Below are 12694 nucleotides of genomic sequence, written 5' to 3'. Positions count from 1 at the left end.
AGCCTCACGGCAAAGGATGTACAGGGGTCTAGCAAGAAATGGTCAATCAGAGCTTCTAAGTAAAATGAGAAACTGTTTCCTGAGCTGCTTTTTCGAAAACATAGTTTGGGCATGCAATTTGAATTTTTTCCCAGCATTTTGCAGGTCTTCAGTATCCTAACTTATATTATTATTTTCCAAGTTCTTACATTTACCAATGTAAAGTTACCCATCAAGTATGTGATTAACTAGCTGGTTAGTATTCACACAGTTACCTCAAGGTTGCATACTCAGCCCAGAGCTTTCATCTCTCCACAGGGCAGTCTGTTACTCCCTCCACTTCTGCATTGTTCCTGCCTCTGTGAATGAATCATTATTCATCCAGCTATTTAGGCCTCAGGCCCCAAGAAAATTATCCTTGATTCCTCTCTCACAACTCCAGTATTCTCATCGGGAAGTCTTGCTGCCTCTCTATTTCAAATCTGAATGTTTCTGTCTCCACTACCTTAGTCCAAGTCACCATGACCCCTTACCTGGACCACTGCAAGTCTCCAGATTGCTCATACTCTTTCCATGTTTGCTCCACTTTAATCTATTCACATAGCAGCCAAAGGATTCTTTTAAAATGCATACACCAGGTCTGTTACTTACCATAATTTTAGGGCCTCAAATGATCTCGGTCTGCCTACCTCTGAAGTTCACCCCCTACCAATCCTCCTTCCTCACTAAGCTCTATCAATACTGGCCTTACAATTCCTAGACATGAAGTTCATTCTTATCTCAAGCCCCACGCACTCATTTCTTCTGCCTGGAACCTTTGCCTTGCACATTTTCCTCCTCATGGCTTGTTCTATCACTTGTTTCAGGCCTCTGCTCAAATATTGCCTTCTGTAGCCTTGACACTCCATTCAAAATACGGGCTGGGTGCGGTGGTTCATGCCTGTAATCCCAGCACTTTGGGAGGCCAGGGCAGGCAGATCACCTGAGGTCAGGAGTTCGAGACCAGCCTGGCCAACATGGTGAAACCCTGTATCTACTAAAAATACAAAAATTAGCTGAGTATGGTGGCGTGCGCCTGTAATCCCAGCTGCTCAGGAGGCTGAGGCAGGAGAATCGCTGGAACCTGGGAGGCAGAGGCTGCAGTGAGCCAAGATCGTACCACTGCACTCCAGCCTGGGCGACAAAGCAAGACTCTGTCTCAAAAACAAACAAACAAACAAACAAACCTCAGTCCTCTCTGCCCTTTCAAATCCTTACACTGCTTTATTATTATTCATAAGAATTACCAGTCACTGACATTATGTACGGTATTGCTTAACTAGATTTCAAACTCCATGAGGACAGATTTAGTATTTTTAAGTATGTGTGTAGCATTTTAAGTACTACAGTCTTCCCAGTAATTAAAAAAGTCCCTAGCTCATGGCAGGAACTTAATCATTTTTTAATGAATTAATCTCTACATTTTCAAACTGGAGAAAAATTAGGCAGAAAAAGCCCTGTTAAGCTTGCTATAATTAGTGAGTACACTTGGGCCACTCCCGTTTGCATGGATTCTATCCAGACGCCAATGTCAAAATTAGCATGCTAACTATCAATATTATATATGCTTTAGAAAACTTTATTTGCTGACTCAAAGAAACAGCTTATTTATATCCACATTATTACTTTGCCAACCCTTAAATAACAAAACCTGTTCCTATAAATATTTTGATATATCTTCAAGTCCATGGGCATTCAGTTCAAGCCATGAAACACTGGTAACTACACTTTTAGGACTGCAAATTTCAAACCAAGTTCTCCTGAAAATCTGAACTGGTCAAAGTAGAAGGCATACATGTAGATGCACAGCTAAGTCCTAAATGTAACCACGAAAGTATTGCCCCAGCACAAAGTTTATAAACATTTTCTCCCCGACACCCTGCATCTAGTTTGCACTCAGGAGAACTTTTAATCAGATATTCTAGACCACTTGGTTTTCATCAGAGTCGGCAACATTTCTAATCCAATTCATGACTACCAGCCAACAGCTTTCTACACAGAATTTAATCATTTTGGTCTCATAAACAGCCCAGACATGAGGAAGACATGCCCCCCTGCCCCCGCAAAAAAAAAAAAAAAAAAAAAAAAAGCACTAGGAAATGGAAGAAATGAGACACGAAAACTTGGAAAATATTTAAGAAGGCAATTACTGAATCTTTAGTGTTGATCACTAATTTGAATAACTATATTATTTACACTTTGGTTTATGAAAACTCATCACATTGGTCACTTTAAGAATGATTTTAATCATTTCTACTCCCAAAGATTTCAGAAGGTTAAGATTTAAGATCCAAGTAAGCCTTTATTATTTTCTGGAACTTCATTCAGTGATAGCTGCACTGATGACAAACTAGGGGTTGAAGAGTCACCTGTATGATGTATTTAGGTCACGATTCATAGAGGATCAATTTAGTCAATTACTTTCCGCAATTCACAAAAGCATGACCTTAATACATATAAATTTTAAGTTTTATTTTTAGAAGTTACACATATTTTAAAAGAACAATTTCTTTTTATTCTTTCATTCTAGTAATATTATCACTACTTAGAACATTAAAGGAAGATATTTTCACTTATGATAGTTGAAACCAAAACTTTGTGAGGCCAAAGCAATGAATAATCTTCAATTCAACAAGAGACGCTGGGATACCTGAGGATTATGTTTCCCGTTCTGTATGAAAGAGCACAACATTCAAAACTACAACAGAATTCAGACATGAGCTCCTTAGCTAATGAAAGTTTATGCATTTGGTATACTCTACTTCATTTTTAATTTGGAAAAGCACACGTTAAAAATAGTTTTAATACAAAGGCATTATAAGTGTAAATTTAAAAATCGGACTTTGTATGATCAGTGAGAAATGTTTAAAATATTCAGCACACACTTTCCTCCTCCTGGAAATTCTGATTAGAAAGCCCAAGTTTTTGAACTTCTCATTTGGCAAACCTCAATTTAAGACTAAAGTATCTTAAACTTCTTCCTCCACCAAAAACACAAACAAAGTCCAGTTTTCCTCAATAACTAGAGAACAGTCCCTGCTCTTAATATACTGCCCTTTTTCTGAAAATAGTTCAATTTCATATTTATTCTAATATTTATTGCTACTAATGTAAGGAATGCTTCTTGATATCCAATACATTCTTAAAAAGTTTAGCATGAATCCTAGTATCAAACAAATAATACAAGGAGCAATAAAATTCATGTTTTCTAAAATAAAAAGTTCATAAATATAATTTTTTACAATAACTATGTTTGGTCATTCTAAGCAGCACACTTTTTAACACCCCTCAATTAGGATGAGTCTTAGAATTGATGTCAGCTCACCATCAACTGCATGGCCTCAGGCTCCTGGAGCCACGAGCTACTCTCCTGCTCCATGAGGATCCACCCTCCACTCCCAGTTTTCCCAGCCCTTCTCCCAGCCTGGTCTGCACAGTCCATCTAGCCTGTGTCCTCTCAGCTGAGGACAAGCCTGAACAGTCCCTGGACTGCAAACTGAGGGCTTTTAAATCAGGCAAGCATGCTGGAGGTCAGAGTGAAAAACTGCGTCATTATCCAGTTCTGATACTGGTTATAAACTCTTGGTAGGGTGGACAGTTAAAGGACTGCAAAAAAGGCATGTGTAGAAGTTGGCAAAGCTTCAGTGTTCCGTACAAGTGTCTTATTCCCTTGCACCCCACCCTCTGCAATGAGAAATCCCTCCCTTCATCCATTTTTGGTAACTATAGAATGTAATATCTGGAAAAGCAAAACTAAATATAATCAGGTGCTCAAACTTTTATTTTCTTACAAAATGTTATAGAAATGAACCCAAACTAAACAGATATGTACATGTATATATGTACAAAATTTTACTTCTGAAAAGGAATCTATAAAAATAGATGGTATAAAAAAAACTTAAAAAGATTTAAAACCAATACTATGAAATTGATTTTCTTAAAGTAATAGTAATCTTAAATTGCCGGTTGTAGTTGGTTTTCCAGGCTTATTTATATGTTTGATTGTGGTTGGATATATAAAGGAGTTTCTTTCATTTCAGAATGCCTCCAGTCTCATTTTATTATATCAAAGAGTCCAGAATTTTTTTTCCCTTCACAAATCCTTCAACATCAGGACAAGGCATGTTAAGTTACAAATCACCTTTGGTCATCATCTTCTTCTTGAGTCACAGGTCTGAAAGGCAATGTAGTTTGTCCTCTTTCAGGATCAGACATTCGGAGAATTCTTATCAGTTTACTGGATGGAAGTGAACTAGAAGAAGCAAAATCAATTACTCAAATTTCCAAGAAACCTTTTACCAATTAAAAAAAATTCTAATATTACCTCATGAAAATATAAAGCTAAATATTTGGCTATTATCTGGGCTATATCTAATATCTAGAGTTCTAGGAGAAACATCATTTGCAATAAGGAAATAATTTGTTTTCCATTTTAAAAATTAACTTCCTGCTAGATCCCATGGGTTTTCAGTTTGGAGGAAAAGAAAATGAAAGAGATTTATATATCAACTATTTTAAATTTCTGTTATTGTCTAGCAAGGAAGGAGTTACCTGGATATTCCCAATCACAAATTTAGATCCCCATATAATCACATGGCCACTTTAGAGACAGAATATTAACTCTAAGTGACATAGTGCTTGACAATTGTAGGCACCCAATAAATACTGACTGACAGCAGAGTAGAGCTCTTTGTTTAGAAAGATTGACATTTGTAAGTCACCAAGAGAAAAGAGGCAAGATTAGGGAAATCAGAAATCATTTTAGTCCAAACAGAATTACTAAAATTATATTACTTTAGTTTGTCATGATAACTACAAAGAAGCAGACTCAAAACAGAATAGTAACAACTTGCTTCAGTTATGAAAGGGAAGTAATACAAGTAAAATTTTAAATATCTCAAAAAGAGAAAAACATCCCAAATCTCCTGAACCAGTAGGGGAGCTAATTTTTATTTTCATTGGTCTTGTATGTATTTGTATTTTAAAAATTAAAATTGTAAAAGATTTCTTTCCCCCTTTTATATACTTGATATGTATCTAGAAAGTTTTAAAAAGTTACCTCATGCTTTGAGGTGTGAGCAAGATAAACTGTCTAAAACGCTGGGAATCTGCCATCTTCAGTATCAAGTCCATGGCAATTCTCCTATTAACCATATCCTGAAAAACAAAGGCAAAAGTTAGGATTGCTATTGTGTAAGTCACATTTCTGTAAAAGCAGCATTCTGTGGGCTGATACAAGCTCCTGGATTTTCATCCAGGGATCAGTCATTACATTATCTATGATGTCCAAGAAATCTATTATACTGGAAAAGAAATACCAGAAACTATTAGGAGAAAATTGGCTGGGTGCAGTGGCTCATGTTTGTAATCCCAATGCTTTGAGAGGTGGAGGTCACAGGATCAATTGAGGTCAGGAGTTCGAGACCAGCCTGTGTATAATAGCGAGACCCTGTCTCTACCAAAAAAAAAAAAAAGTTGGGCATGGTGGTGCATGCCTGTCATCCTAGCTACTCGGGAGGCCGAGGCAGGAGGATCACTTGAGCCCAGGAACTCAAGGGTATAGTAAGCTATGATCGCACCATTGCACTCTAGCCTGAATGACAGAGTGAAAGCCCATCTCTAAGGGAAAAAAGAGAAACTCTTCGGGGACAATAACTGAATAAATATGTCTTTCAGGTAATTTCCATAGTCAAAATATTTGTATACACAGCCCCCTCCCTCAAATACGTGTAGCAATTGAAATAATCAGAAAATATTCTCCTGACACAACTAAATGTTAGAGAATAAATCTAATTTGTACAGTAATGGTTAATGAGTCAGGGTAATGGTAACAAAAGTGGCTAGTCTCAAACTCATTAAGTCTCTCAAATTTTCCCTCAATGATAAAGGTTAAGTTTTAAAAAGTCTGCCTCTCCCCATTACCTCTACCATTTGTACAATATAAACCAATTTGAACTTACAGACCAATTTCTCAATTATATCTTTAAATAAGTTAAATAGCACATCAGGGTATAGACAAAGAATAATGCTTAGTTATAATAGGTTTTGGGATTAAATGGTCTAGACCTGTGGCTACATTTTCTGAGTTAAGTAACAGTAAAAGAAAATCAAAGTGTTCCTCAATTCCCTTGAAAATTCCTAAAAGTTGAAATCATTGACATATGAACATGTATATTTTAAAGGTCTTAATTTAATACTATATATGGTGCCGGGCGCAGCAGCTCATGCCTTTAATCCCAGCACTTTGGGAGATTGAGGCAGGTGGATCACTTGAGGCCAGGAGCTCGAGATCAGCCTGGCCAATATGGCAAAACCCAGTCTCTACAAAAAATACAAAAATTAGCCGGGCATGGTGGTGCACACCTGTAATCCCAGATACTCAGGTGGCTGAGTCACAAGGATCAATTGAATCCAGGAGGCGGAGGTCACAGTGAGCTGAGATCACGCCACTGCACTCCAGCCTGGGCAACAGAACGAGACTGTGTCCTGAAAAAAATAAGTAAATAAATAAAAAATAAAACTGTATGTGGCAATACAGCATGGTGATTTAGAACAAGGGCTGTGGAGTCAAAATGGGATACACATCCTGGCTATATTGCTCAATGGCTCTGATTATAACAATTCCATCAGGCATATCTGCTGTGAGAGGCCTATTATTTTATAACAAAACTACCAAAGTACCAAAAAAAAATTTGTTTTCCTTGGATTAGCTCACAGAACTTGGATACATTCTTCTGAATAATTTCATTGGGGCAAAGTGCCACTCTGATTAAGAAGCTCTAAGTTTCTGAAAGAGAAAGGAGCTGCTTAGAATTAAATCTGACATACAAGATGAGTGATAAGACTGCACAGCACCATTCTGGACAAAAACACTGCATGGAAAGAATAATCATCTTCTATGACTCGTGATTAGCTCTGAAGACAATTCTTGGAGGAATATCTAACCCATTTTCAGCAATAGTATCATAGAAAAAAATTGACACTGAAGTATTATACAGCACTCACAGGTATAAATTCTGATTCACGAATACACACTTACTAAACGGTCATTATAGACTAGGCATTAGGAGACATAAACATCTCAGACATAGCTGATAACCTCAAAATGGTTACAATCTGGTAGGGGATTCAGATATAAAAATGGGCAACTGCAACAGAATAAAAAACAGTATAAAATATTATATAATAATATAAAGCATTTTTATATTTTTATCTTAAATAAAAGTATAAAAGTAATATATATTATGAGTTGATGTAAGGTGGTGCAAAGGAAGTTCTGAGAAGTTCCTCATCCTGCCTGATAGGGTATGGCGGTCACAGAAGTCTCATAAAAGTGGCATTTGAACAACGTCCTGAAAGATGAGTAGAGTGACATGTGATTAAGGAGGGCATACCAGGCAGAGGCACCATGTTTGGAGAATTACAAATAGCTTAGAACAGCTGAAAAAAGTAGGCAGGTATGATATCATGAAAGGTCTCAAAGCTACCCTACAGAATTAAACATTTATTCCATATATAATAACCTCCAAAGGGTTTTACATAGATGAATGACCACCATCAGATCAACTGTAGAAATGTAAACCTGCCAAAATGGTGGAGGACAGACTGAAGAAGGAGCCACATGCAAGCCTGGGAGTCCAGAGAAGAGGCTATCACCACAGGTATGAGGCGAAGATAAGGGGATGAGAGGAAGAATATCAGTGAGAAAGGAGAAGAGGGCAGAGACCAAAGAGCGGTCTTAAAGGAGAAGCGGACAGAGGTCAGAATTGAACAAGGAAGAATCAAAGGTAAATCACAGATGTCAAAGGTAGGTGACTGCGCTGGAAATGACAGTTTGCATTAATCAAGGTAGGGAATTCAGGAAAAGAAAGAGGCTTTGAGATGAAGGCACTTTCAACCTCGGGGCTGCTGAATTTCAGATATTGGTGGTTTACCAGGTGATGTCTAATAGGTAGTAGGGCATCTGGGTCTAGAGTACAGGAGAGATGTCAGGATGTGGTGCTATGAGTTGATAGGTATCTGTCCATACGCAGGTAGTAGTTTTGGGGACTGTGATATGTGTATATTTGTAGGGGGAAGTAGGATATGGAATTCAGGAAAATCAACAACACTATAACAAGCAAACAAAGATCTCAAACGTTTAAGGGCAACAGAATTAGGGGAGGCAGCTTGGCAGATTAAGAACAAATAACAGAAAAACAGGAAAACCAGGAAAGAGAGGGTGGCAGCTGGTAAGAAGACATTTTAAGGGATGGAGGATAGGTCTGTGGTGTCAAATATTTCAAAAAATAAGGTAAGATTAAAGCTCATTTATAACCTTTGCTAAACAAGTTTTGCTAGAGTAGTGTCATCTACATCCAGACTACAGTAGATTGAGCAAACAATGAGATATGAAGAAGAAAATAATTGCTAATTTATGAGAACTTACTATATGCCTGAACCACAGTAAGTATAATGTATGAAAGACACCACTTGAGCCTCACTCTAACCCTGAGAGGTAGGAATTGGTAATAATATTGTTTTGTAGATGAAGAAATTGAGACCCAATAAGTAGAGATAATTTGCCTGTCAGAGGTAGGTCTCAAATCCTATGCTTTTTAACTGGAAATTCAAAAGTTCTTGCTCGCTTATGTTCTGTACATTGTTCTGAAATGTGTGGGTATGAAGGAACAGTAAACAGTGGCTAGGGTGAGTCAAAGCCAGGGTGGTGAACAGGTTATAATTTTGTATTAAAACAAAAAGTCTGAACACATTTATGGGTTGATGAAAATAAGCTGGGAGAGAGGGTGAGGGAGAAAACGCAGATATGATGGAAGGCACGGATATCCATGCTGGGCGAGAAGAGGAGGACCCCTCCAGGGTCTCTAGGGTTACTGTGTGCCTAGAAGCAAGGGAGAGAACTCTAGTTCTTTAGTTCTTCCCCACTACTGGTCACAGACTAAAGAGTCAGGGCAGGATCTTTCCTGTTAGGGGTAAAACTAAAGAAAGATTTCCTTCCTTTAGAAATACATGTTTCAAACAAACAAAAAAATGAAAAAGAGAATTTAAAATTTAACAATACCATGTAGACATCAAATTCATCCAGGCATCTGAAAGGAGATTCTGCGATGGACCACAGGGAAAGAATAAAACACACTGTGGAGAAAGAACGTTCACCTCCAGACAAGGCTCTCATGTCACTGAAAGCAGCTTTATTTCCTTCTCCAGGCTGAACCTTGAAGAGAATGAGTTGACAGGGAACAAAAAACTAAGTAAATGAAAGGCCAGATTAAATTCTTTACAAGACAGATAAATAATAGATTTACAGTAAAAAGGAGATGGGAATAAAATGACTTAGTGATTTGGAAATACCCATTCCTTTCAAAAAATTTTACAGTAAAACAGTTATACGTATAATGGTACTTCTTGCTCTACTGCAAGAGAATAAAACTGAAAACTTTTTTTTTCCACCATAACTGAATCTAACAGACCAAAATTCCAAAGGCTAATTTAAAAAATGTTAATAAAACAATTTTTTTTCTGAAACAGGGTCTCGCTCTGTCGACCAGGCTGGAGTGCAATGGCGTGATCTTGGCTCACTGCAACCTCTGTCTCCCAGGCTCAAGCAATCCTCCCACCTCAGCCTCCCAAGTAGTTGGGACCACAGGAGTATGCCACCACGGCCAGCTAATTTTTGTGTCTTTTTTTTTTTTTTTTTGGGTGGCGATGATATTTCCCCATGTTGCCCAGGCTGGTCTTGAACTCCTCAGTTCAAGCAATCCTCCCGTCTCAGCTTCCCAAAGTGCTGGGATTACAGGTGTAAGCCACCACACCCGACCCTGAAATTTAAGCTTCAAACATTTAAAAGTGCTGAGATTTTTTGTTACTTGAATTATAGTGACACCTAGTGGTTAAGCTGCATTAAAAGTAACTACTGAACGTCAAAAGGACAGAAATCAACTTTAAAAAGCTTACACTGGCCAAAGAAATGCACTGAAATATATCTTTTAAAAGATTTAAAGGATTGCTTTAGGAATCCTTTAAAGGAACCTAGAAGTTCGAGACCAGCCTGGGCAACATGGGGAAACCTCATCTCCACACACACACACACACACACACACACACACACAAATACAAAAACTAGCTGGCCATGGTGGCATACTCCTGTGGTCCCAACTACTTGGGAGGCTGAGGTGGGAGGATTGCTTGAGCCTGGGAGACAGAGGTTGCAGTGAGCCAAGATCATGCCATTGCACTCCAGCCTGGTCGACAGAGCGAGACCCCGTCTCAAAAAAAAAAAAAAAAAAAAATTCTTTTGTATTGTATTTATTTTGAATTCTAAATAAAATCTTTTAAAATTTAAATAATTTTAAATTTCTTTTAAAAGCTAAATAAAATCTTTAAAAAATTCTTTACTAAATAAAGGTCCATGGAAACAATAAGAAAGCAACTAATAAAATTAACAGCAAATCATTCACACAATTTCCTGAGAATATACAACAACATTAGGAAGGGTTCTATTTTTTTGACAAAATTCCAGATATACATATATGCATACAAGGTGAAAAAAGAGCAACAACTAGTTTCATATCAATAGCAGACATATAGCTTCCAATACTTTTCAATTCACTGTTTGAAAAGTGATACTGCTCTCAAGTGAGCATTCATTTATTTTTTAATATTAACATTATTAATATTCTAAGGTAAATATTCCAATTCTAAACATACTCTGAAATTTTACACCTATCATAAGTCTAAACAAACCAAACTAACAATCAAGCAAATAAAAATTCCCACATAAAAAAGCAAGAACTAAATACCAAGATGCAATCTTGCCCCCACACTGTATTTTGCACCAATTTAATAAATGAAGCCCCAAGTAAATCTGGGGGATCTAGCTTTTACCCTCTCATCTATTACTAACATATCATGGAACTTCAGTGTCACTTTCCTTATTAGTAAAATGAAGGCCACATAAATTAAAGATTCTTCTGGTATTCTTTTGAAAAACAGAGATGACAACATCAGAAAGTCTAGCTTGAGTTGTTTTGTATAGTTAGCTCTGGAGATAAATTATTCAAGCACTTCTAATACTTTCCTTTTTCTCCTTTTTTTAATTACAGTAATAGTTTTTATAAAGAACACAAAAGTGTACAACTCAATTTTTACATGAATACATACACACACCTGGGTAACCACTACTGAGATCAAGACACAAGAATATCCCCAGCATCTAAGCAAACTATTTGTATATTACCATCCCTGAAAAGGTAACTATTATTCTGATTTTAATCACCCAAAATCACTCTTAACAGTTTCTGAACTTCATATGTAGAGGTTACACATACTCTTTTGTACATATACTTCAGATTTATATACACTATGTACATCCTTGTAACTGGCTTCTCTCACTCGCCATTGTCAGATCATCTATGCTGTGTGCAACAGCAGCTTGTTATTTTCATTACGGAACAGTATGTTACTGTTTGAATATACCCGAATTTATCCATTTGACTCTAGGTAGACACTGGGTTTCTCAGTTTTGGGCTATGATAAATAAAACTTCTTTGAACATTTTCAAATATATCTGTTTGAGAAAATAAGCACTAATTTTTTCTTGGGTTTATGCCCAAGAATGGAGCTGCTTTAACAGACATCGACAGAGAGGTTTCCAAATTAGTTTGACCAAGTTACACTCCCACAAGCAATATATGGGAGTTGCAATTCCACATCCTCACCAGCACAAAATATTGCCAGTCTTATTCATTTTCATCATCATCATAACGGTGTGACAGTAACTTACTGTGGTATAAATAATATTTCTCTGATGACTAACAGCGCTTTTTCATGTGTTTACTCACCATTTAGATACTTTAAAGTGGTTTCTATTTAAGCCTTTTGACTATTTTAAATGTGATGTCAGTCTCTTTCTTACTATTTTTTAATTCTAGGTAAGTCCTTTGTTGCATGTATGCATCACAAATATCTTTTCCTAGTCTGTAGCTTCTTTTATCACTTGTTTAATGTTACTTTTTGATGAAGAGAAGTTCTTAATTTTAATAAAGTCCAAATTATCAATCTTTTCTTTTGAGTAGGTTGCTTTTTGTGTCCCATTCAAAAAAACATGAAGACATTCTCTTCCTCTAGAAGCTTGTTTTAAATTTAGGTCTATGATCAACTTCTAAATTACTTTTTGTATATAAAGTTAGGGGGTCAAACTTTGCTTACTGTTTATTATTTAAAAAAAAAATTTTTTTTTTAATTTTTTTTTTTGAGACAGAGTTTCGCTCTTATTGCCCAGGCTGGAGTGTAATGGTGTGATCTCGGTTCACTGCAACCTCCGCCTCCCGGGTTTAAGCGATTCTCCTGCCTCAGCCTCCCGAGTAGCTGGGATTACAGGCATGCGCCACCATGCCCAGCTAATTTTGTATTTTTAGTAGAGATGGGGTTTCTCCATGTTGGTCAGGCTGGTCTCAAACTCCCCACCTCAGATGATCCACCCACCTCAGCCTCCCAAAGTGCCGGGATTATAGGCATGAGCCACCACGCCCGGCTGCTTACTGTTTATTTTACCAAAAGGATATCCAACAATTTGAACCTAACACCATTCATGAGAAGACCACCCTCTTCCACAGGCTTGCAGTGGAGTCCCGTCATTACATATATGTATGATTTATGCACACAGGTAAGGTCCTCC

The 12694-nt window shown here is 37.2% G+C and overlaps 1 protein-coding gene across 11 annotated transcripts in view; it reads right to left on the bottom strand.

The window, feature by feature from the left end:
- Positions 1 to 2469: 2469 nt before the first annotated feature.
- SMC6 (structural maintenance of chromosomes 6) overlaps positions 2470 to 12694 on the bottom strand; it is an 87438-nt gene continuing 77213 nt past the window's right edge. For 8 of the 11 annotated variants that reach the window (XM_001136387.7, XM_016947633.4, XM_054677695.2 and 5 more), the window contains 3 exons: positions 9080 to 9232; positions 5078 to 5175; positions 2470 to 4270 (listed from right to left, as the gene is read on the bottom strand). In XM_001136387.7, coding sequence (XP_001136387.1) covers positions 4156 to 4270; positions 5078 to 5175; positions 9080 to 9232 — 366 coding nt within the window. In that variant the 3' untranslated portion in view covers positions 2470 to 4155. Of the gene's footprint in view, positions 4271 to 5077; positions 5176 to 6381; positions 6505 to 9079; positions 9233 to 12694 lie in introns of all 11 variants that reach the window. The other 3 variants (XR_010149627.1, XR_010149625.1, XR_010149626.1) reach the window with 1 other exon arrangement.

This window comes from Pan troglodytes, chromosome 12 (genome assembly GCF_028858775.2).
Source record: "Pan troglodytes isolate AG18354 chromosome 12, NHGRI_mPanTro3-v2.0_pri, whole genome shotgun sequence".
Taxonomy (NCBI): domain Eukaryota; kingdom Metazoa; phylum Chordata; class Mammalia; order Primates; family Hominidae; genus Pan; species Pan troglodytes.
Note: the sequence above shows the minus strand (reverse complement) of the source record. Positions and strands in the feature narration are given on the sequence as shown.